Genomic DNA, 15179 nt, shown 5'->3' with positions numbered 1-15179 from the left:
AGGATGACGAGGGCGGCAGCTTCAAAGAGACCTGGGAGCCTCCGAACAGGCCTTCCATTCCAACGCCCACTTGCCTCACGGGATTCCTTCCAGGTTCTCAATTTGCAAGGAAGGGTTCCCCACCATCTGCGGCTATTTACATAAATAGGGGCGGGGCATCCTCATCCATTATAAATCCTGAGCTTCTCAGCACTGAGCAGTTGGCCAGCAGCTTCCATGCCATCCGTGTGGGTCTCCCACCATGGATTCGTCGAGCTCGTCCGGCACATACAGCACCTCCACAGGTACGTTGCCCTCAGCATCTGGGCTCTGGGGTTGGGTCCTCCAAATACACTCATGCACCTCCCCACCCCAAGGGTTGATCACCACGAAGGTTGAAGTTTCCCAATGACCACTAATTGGCACGGACAGATATGCTGGGACATGTTTCTGGAATCAGTTGGGCAAAAGGATGCACCTTGGTTTGGGCAATTCACGTACATATTTCTGGTTTGATGGTTCGTTTGTTTTCCTTCTTGAAATCGACATGGAAGTAGGTAGGCCTGTTGCCTGACAATGGCTTCTCTACCAAAAATCCCAGCCTGTGGTTGCACTGAACGGAACACGAGTGTTTGAAAACGTTCCCAACTAAACTGACACTCTTTTCCAGTTGACCGTGTTTGGGATTTTGAGTTGGTTTCCCATGTTCTATTCTTGCTGTTGTTACGGATTTGCTCTCTTTGGTTTCGTGTTCCATTTGAACTGGTTAACTTCCATGGTGTCCATGGAAAGAATCCACATCCAGTATGTATTAAGAATAGAAGAAAAAGAGAGTTTTTCTTTGAGCACAACTGAAAGCTAGAGCCTGGGAAACAGAGATTCCAGGAGCACTCGAACTGTCTCTCATTGGACTCCAAGGTAGCCAGTGCAGGAGCCTCTGGAAAGGCAAAATCCGCAGTGTGACACGTTCGTTCCTTGAGTGCTTTCCAAAGATTTTCCTTGGAGCTGGCAGGAAGGAAGGGCGCTTTTAAAGGAAGTCCCCGTTGGGGGTCCGAAACCCTTGCCTTGCCTTGTCTCCTTCCAGCGCGAGACCTGGAGACGACCCTACGTCACCAGCTGCCAGCTGCTAGAGCGGGTGGCCCTTGCAGAAGGGTTGGTGTTGTCCTAGAGTTGGAGAGAGTTCAGGAAACTCAAATCTCAAGGATGTGCAGGACGTGCCTGAAACCACACCCACCCTGGCCATCACACCCGGCTCCCGCCTTAGAAGGCAGGAAACAAACACCCATCTATTCCCTTGCCACCAGAAAGACGCAACCTCAAATAGGACAGGGATGGGGGCAGCCCTTCAAGGCTGCCCAACTGAAAGAATAGCACGCACACAGGGCGAGTCAGCAAGACCTTGGTGCCTGGAAAGGGAAACTCATCTTCCGAAGAATACTGGGCTGTTGTGGGTGTGTGGGTGGGTGGGCGCCATCAGACGGGGCCCCACGTTGGTCCTTATCTCAAAAAATTGGGTCTTCTTAACAATCTCCTAGTGAGTTCTGTGTTTGGGGTTGGCTTGTGTGTTTGTCTGGCTTCGTTTGGCTTTCGTCTCATTTCCTTTCAAATAGTGAAAGCGGATGTGCCCTGTGCGTATGACAGGCCAGAAGCCGGGCTCCTCTCGTTAGCATAGAGGTCAAGGTAAATCTGGTAGGAGCCATCAAGACTTTCTGAGGCCTCCACAGGTGGACAATCCTTCCACCCATTTTGGTCACGTTAGCCTGTTTTTCTAGGGCTTTCCCCTTCTGCTTGCATGGCGCCCTGTGGATCCTTGGCGAGTGGTGGGGGGATCCCCCTAGCCTTGACCCTCAGCTTAGCTTGAGCCCACAGAGTCCCACTCAGCGTGGCTTTCAGGGTGTGCCCACGGTTGTTCCAAATGCAGAGTCTTCCCCTGGCTTAGAGATTTTTCACGTGGCACAAAGACCAGCGCTGTGCCGGTACCATTGGTTTGCACCTCCATGGATTCGCCCCTGACACATTCCCCCTTTTCTCTCCCACAGGCCGACTCTCAAGACCATCTCGAAGGAGGAGGCTGGTTCTGAGGCTGAGTCAGAAGGACACCCTGCAAGCACTCTTTCAACAGAACCCCTACCCCGGGATAACGACCAGAGAACGGCTGGCACGAGAACTGGGCATTCCAGAAAGCAGAATTCAGGTACGTCCGAGTCTCTCGATCCATCCTCCCTCTCGGGGTCCATGTCCAGACGCAAGTCGCCCTATGCCAGCTGGAGTCCTTGCCCTTGGGGCTTCCTCTTCTGGGTGCTCCAGACAGCAGGGACTCGAATCTTGGCAAGGAAGGTGGCTCCCTTTGGAAAACGTGGCCAGACTGAGCTGTGTGGCGAGAGGTCCATTCAAATGGGTGGTCAAGAATAAAGGGCGAGGGGCCAAGGAGGCAGGAGGGCCTGGTGGTGCCAGGGAGGTGTTCCCTTGATGGCTGGCCTCCGAGGAACTAGCCGTGCTGAAGACTTCCCTCTCTGGGCAGGTTGGAGAGGAGTCACCAAAGGTAGGAACACCTCGCCTGCGACCTTACAAAGCGTCGCCAAAGACTGATTGGCTTTCCCTACGAACACGTTTTCTCAGGGCGTCACATTTTCCACACACCACCGTCAGAAACGTCTAAAAACATGCACACACACACGCACACAAGCACAGGTCCACACTGCACTTCGGCCTCGGGGAATGAGGTAGCATGCACACGGCTTCACTGTTGAAGACAAGGACACATATTCTGAAGATGGGGAGCGGGTACATAAGAGTCTCCTGACCTAAGAGTGATGGAGGCATGTAGTCCCTGAGAAGTGACTGTCAATGAGTAGTTCCCAGGCAGCATGGGAAGTGTGGTTTTCATGGGGGCACTTGCTAATGGATATGATTGCGTGTTATGAGACAGTACCGCCTGTGGGGACATAAGAGAGGCAGGGAACCATGAATCGGGCATGGACCATGCCAAAGGGGAGGCAAAGAGAGCAAATGAGGGAAAGGAGATTGAGCCTGAGAGCCTGGGACAGAGACAGAGAGAGGGGAAGGCAGGCAGGCAGGCAGGTGGGCAGGCGGGCGGGTGGCAACAGAGACAGACGTCAACAGGTAGATGCGGAGAATCGTAGACGGAGACCAAAAGACCCAGAGAGAAACTGGTAGTTTTGATGAGGAGGGGTGGGGCGGGGGAGAGAGAGAGAGAGAGAGAGAGAGAGAGAGAGAGGTAGCTATCCAGCCCATTCTGACTGTGGGAAAGCAAGCATTGTCTCCTCCTGTGTCACAAGTCATTACTCTGGGCACCAGTAAGGTGACTCGAAGAGGAAGGATTATTTTCACGGACACAGATTGTGTATTCTGGAATCTGGTGCACTTCTTCAGAGGTGAAAGTGGGAGTCTACATTCTACCTGCCAGTGAGAGTTCAGTCCCTTTGACTCGTAACTATTTCCACTGGGGGCAGAGGGGCCATACTGGGTCTCCAGTAGTCGGCTTGTTGCTGGCTGGCTGGCTGGCTGGCGCGTTTGTGCGTTTGTTCTGTGGTGCATCCCTGCAATCGATCTTGGAAGTACGTGCATGAGCATTGAGTGACAAGGCTTTCTTTCTTTGTACCCAGGTTTGGTTTCAAAACCAACGAAGAAGACGCCTAAAGCAGAGCCGATTGCTGTCGGAGAATGCCTTCAAAGGAGGGCAGTCGCAGCCGCTGCGGCCGCCACCACCTCAGGCTTTGACTCGAGGTAAGTACCCAGCAATCCAAAGGCCTTTCCCCCGAGCATCCCCTTGAGACACAATCATCTCTGAACGTGGATGACCGTGGGAGGCCAGGAACGCTTCAGAGAGGAAACCATGATATCTTGGCTTCTTGCCCCATTCCTGTTCCACACAGGAGCATCATGGCCCTGTTGGAGGGTGGGGAGATGCATGGCCGGGAAGGCTTGGAATCTTCGGGTCCGGAACCTGCCCGGATGTGCAGAAATCCCTTCTTCCATCACATGGGGCATTTTCACGTAGCACTGAATAAGACGTATCGATGTATCGATCTTGATCTATGACATACCACTTCCTACATACCACACACTGCATCTGCCGTGAATGTGCTGCAATTGGCCTGAATGTCCTCTCTTCTCTGTGTGTTCTTCTTCAGAAAGCTTGGGAAGAGAGGCCAGGCGAAAGAGGACTTTCATCTCTCCTTCTCAAACAAGGGTCCTTGTGCAAGCCTTTGAGAGGGATCGATTTCCATCCATTGCTGCCAGGGAAGAATTGGCTCACCAGACAGGAATTCCCGAACCTCGAATCCAGGTAAGTTCTCCACCAGTGGGTGGGACTTGGCTTCTCCCACGAGGAAGGAGTGTTAAACCTTGTGACGTGTTGCTGCTGGATATAGGTAGGCTTGGCGAGGGGGGATTGGGAGGAGGTTCCCTTCGTCCTACGAATACACTAAGGGGGCTGATCTGAAGGCATCCCTTTCCGGAAGAGGAGAGGGCAATGGAAGTCCTGGGCAGCCAGGGAGGGGCCTGAGGTTGTAGCCGGTCAATGACGGCTCTCCTCAAAGCCAGGGGTGGGGAGGGGTGGGGTGGGTCCTGTGCTGCCCTGACGTCCTCCCGCATTTTCAAGAGCCAAGGCGAAAGCTCTAGGTTAAATGGCCCTTAGATGAGGCCCACCAGTACTTGCCATGGACCTGACAGATTGGAGGGCAGGGCAGGGCAGGGCAGGGCAGGGCAGGGCGGGCCGGGGCGGGGCCGGCCGGGGATGGGGCGGCGGCAAGTAGATCTGGACTGTCGCGCTGCTAATGTTCCTGTCTCCCCATATGGTTCCCTAGATATGGTTCCAGAACCGAAGAGCTCGGCACCCAAAGCAGAGCGCTAGTGGGCCTGTGAATGCCCTGGCCGAAGGACCAGATGCCACATCAGCCGTGACTGCCCTGTCGGACCAAAGCCCCCCGCCCACTGTCCATAGCAGCTCTCATCGTTATCCTCCCTCTCATGCACCTGAGAGCACGCAGTCCTTTGCTGCGGCCACTCCTGTTTTCTCCCCCACCTTTCTTGTGCCAGGGGCTGCCTCTGGGTGCTGTGTGGGCCACCCGTTGATGTTCATCGTGGTCCAGCCCAGCCTGGCAGCACTTCAGGGATGCCAGTACCCGCAGCCTCTTCCGGTCACAGTTCCGTGGGGCGAAGGGACACATGCTGTCATCGCCAGTGGGCAGCCTGCCCAGGGGGACATCTTGCCGCCTGCACCCCCAGAGACACACTTCTGGCCGCAGCAGCCAACCTCAAGTGAAGAGACATCTCCCCAGCTGGAGCAACAGCCCCAGCACTCAGCCCTTCCAGGCTCCTCAAGCCTCCTGGATGAACTCTTGTCAGACGCGGACATTCTGGACAAGGCAGGCCCTTTTCCGAATGCGGACGCAGAGGAAGAGGAACTTGCCGCAACCCTGGAAGCCCCCCTCAGCGAGGAAGAATTCCAGGCCTTGCTCGACATGCTGCCAGGCTCCCCAGTGCCACAGGCTTAGGGGGAGGTAGGAAGACCTTCCCCCGAGCCCCGTTCAAGCCTCCTTTCCTGGGAGGCAGAGCCACGGGCGAGAGAAAGGAGAAGGAACAAGCAACGCTCATGATAGTGTCTGGCAGGGCGACCAAGGCAAGAAGACTGTCGACCGCAACTGCGTTGTGTCTACGAGCAATGCCATGCTCCACACGGACTGTCAGGAAGCATGGGCACCAGGAGGGACACCACCTCCGAAGCCTCAAGGAATTCTAGCCTTCCAATGACAACGAGGAGGACCCAAGGCTGAACTGGATTTCCCCGTTGTATGTGACATTCCATTGATCCAATCAATAAATCTTGGCACTCAGTTCAAGTTCTTCGTTGTGCTTTGGTCGCTTTGTATTCTCCCGCATTTCCTCGGGGAGGTGAAATCCCTCCCTTGGCCTGGGACAGCATGGGAAGGTGGTCCAGACGCCCCTGTCTAGTCCCGTAGCTTGTAGCCACAAACACACCCTAGTGGAATCAAGAAAACAGTCTCTCAGTGACAACCTTCACTTGGTTTCTGGGTGCATGGTGTGGAAGGGTTCCTAAGGGTATCGCCCTTTGCACACAAGGACAGAACTATGCAAACACTTTCATTGCCAGAGTTCATAGTAACAACTGTGCCCAGTTTATTATGCAGGCAAATAATCTCTCTCCGTCCCTCTCTCTCTCTCATTGTCTGTCTACGGCCACACACTACACGCGCACACCTCTCAAAAGATAAGCCGTGTTACAACTAAAGCGATGCACAAAGGAACTGAAAAACCAAATGCCTGTGGCATCGTAACGTCGTGGCAGGTGATCCCTTCCACTGCTTCTTTCAAAAATATTTTCCAACACATGTGCCTCGTACACTCTGTGTTGAGTGATTCTCGATTGGCTCAATCCGTGCTCCCCATGTCCAGCATGGGTGTGTCAGCGGCACGAAGTAGGAAAATAATCTGAGAGTTGCCACTTGAATGTGTGTACACCGATGTATCTGAGTCTCTAGCTACAACTGCATCCGGGTCTCTAGCTCTATAGTGTGTATATCTCTGCAGACACATCTAGTCCTCAGCTCCCTCCCAGTCACTCCTCTGTCTTAGGCTCCCCTTTCTCCAGAGCTCTAGAGCAATATACAGCCCTCTCTCTCTGTCTCTCTCTCTCTCTGTCTCTCTCCCTCTCTGTCTCTCTCTTCCTCTCTCTCTCTCTCTCTCCTTCTTTCCCTTGGGCAGAAAGGAAACGTCAGTTTCAAGGGCCATACAGGTGGCATAGGGCTTCTGGGCAAAGAATCTGGCCACGATAGCGTCAGGACAAGTATGACTGGAGATGCGGTAAGAGACAGCTTATGGAAAAGATGGTGCTTTCAAGAGGGCGGGAGGAACATGTCACAGCAGTGTGCCGGGAAACACTGAGATCCTTGTGGGTGGCAGGACTTGCACAGACGCTAGCTAGAGCTAGGAGCTGTGGCTTTACCATCTTGGGGGTTCAATGCTGGCTGCTCCAGCGAAATCTCGGAGCCCAGGGACGGGCAGCGGAACGTCCACAGGGAGGCCACTGGTGGACTGTGCATAAACACACCTGCGGGCTCTCAGGATGTCCTGGCTGCCATGCTGATCAAAGCTTCTACTCTCCCAAGCAAGCTTACCCCACCTGGATTGTCCAGGAGGGAGCCGGTCCAAGTCTGGAAGCCCGTGCCTTCTGGGAGGAGCCAGCAAATCCCATGTTTCCGTGATTATCTCAGCCAAAACTTCCACCTTCTCGGGAAAAACCACCCTGATCCAACAAGATGGTCACGCCCCCCCCCCTCTGATCTCTGGCACTTGAGGGCAAGGGACGAGGACCTGCACCTCCTCAGGACATCCTCCTGGGCCTCCTGGGACTTGCAGACTCCTACTAGCCCCGGTGGCATCCGTCCACGGGGACCACCCGACAACCGCCCTTAGTGGGTGGGTGCAGAAAATCAAACACACAGATCACACAAACACACACGCCCCAGCCATATTTTCACGAATTAGTGGTGTAATTACTCCAATTCCCCACTGTTTCTAAATAAGCTCACTGTCCTCATGTTAATCCACGTGGTGGCAGAAGAACACATTAGAGATGGTTCTGTGTTTCTGTGTGGTTGTTTTGTTTGTTTGCTTCTAAGTTTTCAATTCTCTGCAGCGCAAACGCCCCGAAAATGTTGGGATGGTTGTATTTGGAATCCAAAGCATTCCTTTCAAACCAAGCTGTGTCATCATCCATCATATAACTTGCTTCATATCCCTCTCCTTCTTCCTCCTCTTCTTCTTCTTCCTCCTCCTCCTCCTCCTCTTCTTCTTCCTCTCTTCTTCTTCTTCCAGATGCCAGTTGACCAGTGAAAGTGAACCCGACTTCGTCTTGTGGACGCCAAGGACAAGCACTGAAATTAAGTTCCTTGGCTTGTGAAACCTACACGTGTGGCCTTCCCCTTTCTCTGGTCTCTCCATGGCATGTGAGCAAGGGGGTGGGTTTCAGGGTACCTCTGAAAAAGTCCCGAACTGTTGAGGACCATGGGTAGACCCTAGATAAGCAGTCAAGCTTAGTGTGTGAATTATCGGGAACTCAAACCCCAGCCAAGGAAATGCTTTAAGAGTGGGAGGCAATGACGTCCTGGTGGTGATGAACGAAGTGGGAAACGTACTCGAGGAAAGCTAGGCTCCAGGTTCTCTCTCCATTTTGGAAAGTACAGTGACACAGCTAAGCGTGAGGGACTCAGAGTTGGGGAATTCCACGGAGAGCAAAACTATGTGTGGAATGTGAAAAGGTGTGAAAACGAGAGAGCACTGGACCCCAAGCATTCTGGGAAAGGATGACGAGGGCGGCAGCTTCAAAGAGACCTGGGAGCCTCCGAACAGGCCTTCCATTCCAACGCCCACTTGCCTCACGGGATTCCTTCCAGGTTCTCAATTTGCAAGGAAGGGTTCCCCACCATCTGCGGCTATTTACATAAATAGGGGCGGGGCATCCTCATCCATTATAAATCCTGAGCTTCTCAGCACTGAGCAGTTGGCCAGCAGCTTCCATGCCATCCGTGTGGGTCTCCCACCATGGATTCGTCGAGCTCGTCCGGCACATACAGCACCTCCACAGGTACGTTGCCCTCAGCATCTGGGCTCTGGGGTTGGGTCCTCCAAATACACTCATGCACCTCCCCACCCCAAGGGTTGATCACCACGAAGGTTGAAGTTTCCCAATGACCACTAATTGGCACGGACAGATATGCTGGGACATGTTTCTGGAATCAGTTGGGCAAAAGGATGCACCTTGGTTTGGGCAATTCACGTACATATTTCTGGTTTGATGGTTCGTTTGTTTTCCTTCTTGAAATCGACATGGAAGTAGGTAGGCCTGTTGCCTGACAATGGCTTCTCTACCAAAAATCCCAGCCTGTGGTTGCACTGAACGGAACACGAGTGTTTGAAAACGTTCCCAACTAAACTGACACTCTTTTCCAGTTGACCGTGTTTGGGATTTTGAGTTGGTTTCCCATGTTCTATTCTTGCTGTTGTTACGGATTTGCTCTCTTTGGTTTCGTGTTCCATTTGAACTGGTTAACTTCCATGGTGTCCATGGAAAGAATCCACATCCAGTATGTATTAAGAATAGAAGAAAAAGAGAGTTTTTCTTTGAGCACAACTGAAAGCTAGAGCCTGGGAAACAGAGATTCCAGGAGCACTCGAACTGTCTCTCATTGGACTCCAAGGTAGCCAGTGCAGGAGCCTCTGGAAAGGCAAAATCCGCAGTGTGACACGTTCGTTCCTTGAGTGCTTTCCAAAGATTTTCCTTGGAGCTGGCAGGAAGGAAGGGCGCTTTTAAAGGAAGTCCCCGTTGGGGGTCCGAAACCCTTGCCTTGCCTTGTCTCCTTCCAGCGCGAGACCTGGAGACGACCCTACGTCACCAGCTGCCAGCTGCTAGAGCGGGTGGCCCTTGCAGAAGGGTTGGTGTTGTCCTAGAGTTGGAGAGAGTTCAGGAAACTCAAATCTCAAGGATGTGCAGGACGTGCCTGAAACCACACCCACCCTGGCCATCACACCCGGCTCCCGCCTTAGAAGGCAGGAAACAAACACCCATCTATTCCCTTGCCACCAGAAAGACGCAACCTCAAATAGGACAGGGATGGGGGCAGCCCTTCAAGGCTGCCCAACTGAAAGAATAGCACGCACACAGGGCGAGTCAGCAAGACCTTGGTGCCTGGAAAGGGAAACTCATCTTCCGAAGAATACTGGGCTGTTGTGGGTGTGTGGGTGGGTGGGCGCCATCAGACGGGGCCCCACGTTGGTCCTTATCTCAAAAAATTGGGTCTTCTTAACAATCTCCTAGTGAGTTCTGTGTTTGGGGTTGGCTTGTGTGTTTGTCTGGCTTCGTTTGGCTTTCGTCTCATTTCCTTTCAAATAGTGAAAGCGGATGTGCCCTGTGCGTATGACAGGCCAGAAGCCGGGCTCCTCTCGTTAGCATAGAGGTCAAGGTAAATCTGGTAGGAGCCATCAAGACTTTCTGAGGCCTCCACAGGTGGACAATCCTTCCACCCATTTTGGTCACGTTAGCCTGTTTTTCTAGGGCTTTCCCCTTCTGCTTGCATGGCGCCCTGTGGATCCTTGGCGAGTGGTGGGGGGATCCCCCTAGCCTTGACCCTCAGCTTAGCTTGAGCCCACAGAGTCCCACTCAGCGTGGCTTTCAGGGTGTGCCCACGGTTGTTCCAAATGCAGAGTCTTCCCCTGGCTTAGAGATTTTTCACGTGGCACAAAGACCAGCGCTGTGCCGGTACCATTGGTTTGCACCTCCATGGATTCGCCCCTGACACATTCCCCCTTTTCTCTCCCACAGGCCGACTCTCAAGACCATCTCGAAGGAGGAGGCTGGTTCTGAGGCTGAGTCAGAAGGACACCCTGCAAGCACTCTTTCAACAGAACCCCTACCCCGGGATAACGACCAGAGAACGGCTGGCACGAGAACTGGGCATTCCAGAAAGCAGAATTCAGGTACGTCCGAGTCTCTCGATCCATCCTCCCTCTCGGGGTCCATGTCCAGACGCAAGTCGCCCTATGCCAGCTGGAGTCCTTGCCCTTGGGGCTTCCTCTTCTGGGTGCTCCAGACAGCAGGGACTCGAATCTTGGCAAGGAAGGTGGCTCCCTTTGGAAAACGTGGCCAGACTGAGCTGTGTGGCGAGAGGTCCATTCAAATGGGTGGTCAAGAATAAAGGGCGAGGGGCCAAGGAGGCAGGAGGGCCTGGTGGTGCCAGGGAGGTGTTCCCTTGATGGCTGGCCTCCGAGGAACTAGCCGTGCTGAAGACTTCCCTCTCTGGGCAGGTTGGAGAGGAGTCACCAAAGGTAGGAACACCTCGCCTGCGACCTTACAAAGCGTCGCCAAAGACTGATTGGCTTTCCCTACGAACACGTTTTCTCAGGGCGTCACATTTTCCACACACCACCGTCAGAAACGTCTAAAAACATGCACACACACACGCACACAAGCACAGGTCCACACTGCACTTCGGCCTCGGGGAATGAGGTAGCATGCACACGGCTTCACTGTTGAAGACAAGGACACATATTCTGAAGATGGGGAGCGGGTACATAAGAGTCTCCTGACCTAAGAGTGATGGAGGCATGTAGTCCCTGAGAAGTGACTGTCAATGAGTAGTTCCCAGGCAGCATGGGAAGTGTGGTTTTCATGGGGGCACTTGCTAATGGATATGATTGCGTGTTATGAGACAGTACCGCCTGTGGGGACATAAGAGAGGCAGGGAACCATGAATCGGGCATGGACCATGCCAAAGGGGAGGCAAAGAGAGCAAATGAGGGAAAGGAGATTGAGCCTGAGAGCCTGGGACAGAGACAGAGAGAGGGGAAGGCAGGCAGGCAGGCAGGTGGGCAGGCGGGCGGGTGGCAACAGAGACAGACGTCAACAGGTAGATGCGGAGAATCGTAGACGGAGACCAAAAGACCCAGAGAGAAACTGGTAGTTTTGATGAGGAGGGGTGGGGCGGGGGAGAGAGAGAGAGAGAGAGAGAGAGAGAGAGAGAGGTAGCTATCCAGCCCATTCTGACTGTGGGAAAGCAAGCATTGTCTCCTCCTGTGTCACAAGTCATTACTCTGGGCACCAGTAAGGTGACTCGAAGAGGAAGGATTATTTTCACGGACACAGATTGTGTATTCTGGAATCTGGTGCACTTCTTCAGAGGTGAAAGTGGGAGTCTACATTCTACCTGCCAGTGAGAGTTCAGTCCCTTTGACTCGTAACTATTTCCACTGGGGGCAGAGGGGCCATACTGGGTCTCCAGTAGTCGGCTTGTTGCTGGCTGGCTGGCTGGCTGGCGCGTTTGTGCGTTTGTTCTGTGGTGCATCCCTGCAATCGATCTTGGAAGTACGTGCATGAGCATTGAGTGACAAGGCTTTCTTTCTTTGTACCCAGGTTTGGTTTCAAAACCAACGAAGAAGACGCCTAAAGCAGAGCCGATTGCTGTCGGAGAATGCCTTCAAAGGAGGGCAGTCGCAGCCGCTGCGGCCGCCACCACCTCAGGCTTTGACTCGAGGTAAGTACCCAGCAATCCAAAGGCCTTTCCCCCGAGCATCCCCTTGAGACACAATCATCTCTGAACGTGGATGACCGTGGGAGGCCAGGAACGCTTCAGAGAGGAAACCATGATATCTTGGCTTCTTGCCCCATTCCTGTTCCACACAGGAGCATCATGGCCCTGTTGGAGGGTGGGGAGATGCATGGCCGGGAAGGCTTGGAATCTTCGGGTCCGGAACCTGCCCGGATGTGCAGAAATCCCTTCTTCCATCACATGGGGCATTTTCACGTAGCACTGAATAAGACGTATCGATGTATCGATCTTGATCTATGACATACCACTTCCTACATACCACACACTGCATCTGCCGTGAATGTGCTGCAATTGGCCTGAATGTCCTCTCTTCTCTGTGTGTTCTTCTTCAGAAAGCTTGGGAAGAGAGGCCAGGCGAAAGAGGACTTTCATCTCTCCTTCTCAAACAAGGGTCCTTGTGCAAGCCTTTGAGAGGGATCGATTTCCATCCATTGCTGCCAGGGAAGAATTGGCTCACCAGACAGGAATTCCCGAACCTCGAATCCAGGTAAGTTCTCCACCAGTGGGTGGGACTTGGCTTCTCCCACGAGGAAGGAGTGTTAAACCTTGTGACGTGTTGCTGCTGGATATAGGTAGGCTTGGCGAGGGGGGATTGGGAGGAGGTTCCCTTCGTCCTACGAATACACTAAGGGGGCTGATCTGAAGGCATCCCTTTCCGGAAGAGGAGAGGGCAATGGAAGTCCTGGGCAGCCAGGGAGGGGCCTGAGGTTGTAGCCGGTCAATGACGGCTCTCCTCAAAGCCAGGGGTGGGGAGGGGTGGGGTGGGTCCTGTGCTGCCCTGACGTCCTCCCGCATTTTCAAGAGCCAAGGCGAAAGCTCTAGGTTAAATGGCCCTTAGATGAGGCCCACCAGTACTTGCCATGGACCTGACAGATTGGAGGGCAGGGCAGGGCAGGGCAGGGCAGGGCAGGGCGGGCCGGGGCGGGGCCGGCCGGGGATGGGGCGGCGGCAAGTAGATCTGGACTGTCGCGCTGCTAATGTTCCTGTCTCCCCATATGGTTCCCTAGATATGGTTCCAGAACCGAAGAGCTCGGCACCCAAAGCAGAGCGCTAGTGGGCCTGTGAATGCCCTGGCCGAAGGACCAGATGCCACATCAGCCGTGACTGCCCTGTCGGACCAAAGCCCCCCGCCCACTGTCCATAGCAGCTCTCATCGTTATCCTCCCTCTCATGCACCTGAGAGCACGCAGTCCTTTGCTGCGGCCACTCCTGTTTTCTCCCCCACCTTTCTTGTGCCAGGGGCTGCCTCTGGGTGCTGTGTGGGCCACCCGTTGATGTTCATCGTGGTCCAGCCCAGCCTGGCAGCACTTCAGGGATGCCAGTACCCGCAGCCTCTTCCGGTCACAGTTCCGTGGGGCGAAGGGACACATGCTGTCATCGCCAGTGGGCAGCCTGCCCAGGGGGACATCTTGCCGCCTGCACCCCCAGAGACACACTTCTGGCCGCAGCAGCCAACCTCAAGTGAAGAGACATCTCCCCAGCTGGAGCAACAGCCCCAGCACTCAGCCCTTCCAGGCTCCTCAAGCCTCCTGGATGAACTCTTGTCAGACGCGGACATTCTGGACAAGGCAGGCCCTTTTCCGAATGCGGACGCAGAGGAAGAGGAACTTGCCGCAACCCTGGAAGCCCCCCTCAGCGAGGAAGAATTCCAGGCCTTGCTCGACATGCTGCCAGGCTCCCCAGTGCCACAGGCTTAGGGGGAGGTAGGAAGACCTTCCCCCGAGCCCCGTTCAAGCCTCCTTTCCTGGGAGGCAGAGCCACGGGCGAGAGAAAGGAGAAGGAACAAGCAACGCTCATGATAGTGTCTGGCAGGGCGACCAAGGCAAGAAGACTGTCGACCGCAACTGCGTTGTGTCTACGAGCAATGCCATGCTCCACACGGACTGTCAGGAAGCATGGGCACCAGGAGGGACACCACCTCCGAAGCCTCAAGGAATTCTAGCCTTCCAATGACAACGAGGAGGACCCAAGGCTGAACTGGATTTCCCCGTTGTATGTGACATTCCATTGATCCAATCAATAAATCTTGGCACTCAGTTCAAGTTCTTCGTTGTGCTTTGGTCGCTTTGTATTCTCCCGCATTTCCTCGGGGAGGTGAAATCCCTCCCTTGGCCTGGGACAGCATGGGAAGGTGGTCCAGACGCCCCTGTCTAGTCCCGTAGCTTGTAGCCACAAACACACCCTAGTGGAATCAAGAAAACAGTCTCTCAGTGACAACCTTCACTTGGTTTCTGGGTGCATGGTGTGGAAGGGTTCCTAAGGGTATCGCCCTTTGCACACAAGGACAGAACTATGCAAACACTTTCATTGCCAGAGTTCATAGTAACAACTGTGCCCAGTTTATTATGCAGGCAAATAATCTCTCTCCGTCCCTCTCTCTCTCTCATTGTCTGTCTACGGCCACACACTACACGCGCACACCTCTCAAAAGATAAGCCGTGTTACAACTAAAGCGATGCACAAAGGAACTGAAAAACCAAATGCCTGTGGCATCGTAACGTCGTGGCAGGTGATCCCTTCCACTGCTTCTTTCAAAAATATTTTCCAACACATGTGCCTCGTACACTCTGTGTTGAGTGATTCTCGATTGGCTCAATCCGTGCTCCCCATGTCCAGCATGGGTGTGTCAGCGGCACGAAGTAGGAAAATAATCTGAGAGTTGCCACTTGAATGTGTGTACACCGATGTATCTGAGTCTCTAGCTACAACTGCATCCGGGTCTCTAGCTCTATAGTGTGTATATCTCTGCAGACACATCTAGTCCTCAGCTCCCTCCCAGTCACTCCTCTGTCTTAGGCTCCCCTTTCTCCAGAGCTCTAGAGCAATATACAGCCCTCTCTCTCTGTCTCTCTCTCTCTCTGTCTCTCTCCCTCTCTGTCTCTCTCTTCCTCTCTCTCTCTCTCTCTCCTTCTTTCCCTTGGGCAGAAAGGAAACGTCAGTTTCAAGGGCCATACAGGTGGCATAGGGCTTCTGGGCAAAGAATCTGGCCACGATAGCGTCAGGACAAGTATGACTGGAGATGCGGTAAGAGACAGCTTATGGAAAAGATGGTGC

The 15179-nt window shown here is 53.8% G+C and overlaps 2 protein-coding genes across 2 annotated transcripts; both read left to right on the top strand.

The window, feature by feature from the left end:
- The first annotated feature begins 241 nt into the window (after positions 1-241).
- LOC132364337 (double homeobox protein 4-like protein 4) lies at positions 242-5498 on the top strand. The gene is made up of 5 exons (XM_059919953.1): positions 242-284; positions 2019-2173; positions 3606-3726; positions 4134-4288; positions 4809-5498. Exons 1-5 carry the CDS (start codon positions 242-244, stop codon positions 5496-5498), a joined length of 1164 nt encoding a protein of 387 aa, XP_059775936.1.
- Positions 5499-8565: 3067 nt separating this feature from the next.
- On the top strand, positions 8566-13822 carry LOC132364336 (double homeobox protein 4-like protein 4). Its single transcript, XM_059919952.1, has 5 exons — positions 8566-8608; positions 10343-10497; positions 11930-12050; positions 12458-12612; positions 13133-13822. Exons 1-5 carry the CDS (start codon positions 8566-8568, stop codon positions 13820-13822), a joined length of 1164 nt encoding a protein of 387 aa, XP_059775935.1.
- Positions 13823-15179: the final 1357 nt, after the last annotated feature.

This window comes from Balaenoptera ricei, chromosome 4 (assembly GCF_028023285.1).
Source record: "Balaenoptera ricei isolate mBalRic1 chromosome 4, mBalRic1.hap2, whole genome shotgun sequence".
In the NCBI taxonomy this organism is placed as follows: domain Eukaryota; kingdom Metazoa; phylum Chordata; class Mammalia; order Artiodactyla; family Balaenopteridae; genus Balaenoptera; species Balaenoptera ricei.
Note: the sequence above shows the minus strand (reverse complement) of the source record. Positions and strands in the feature narration are given on the sequence as shown.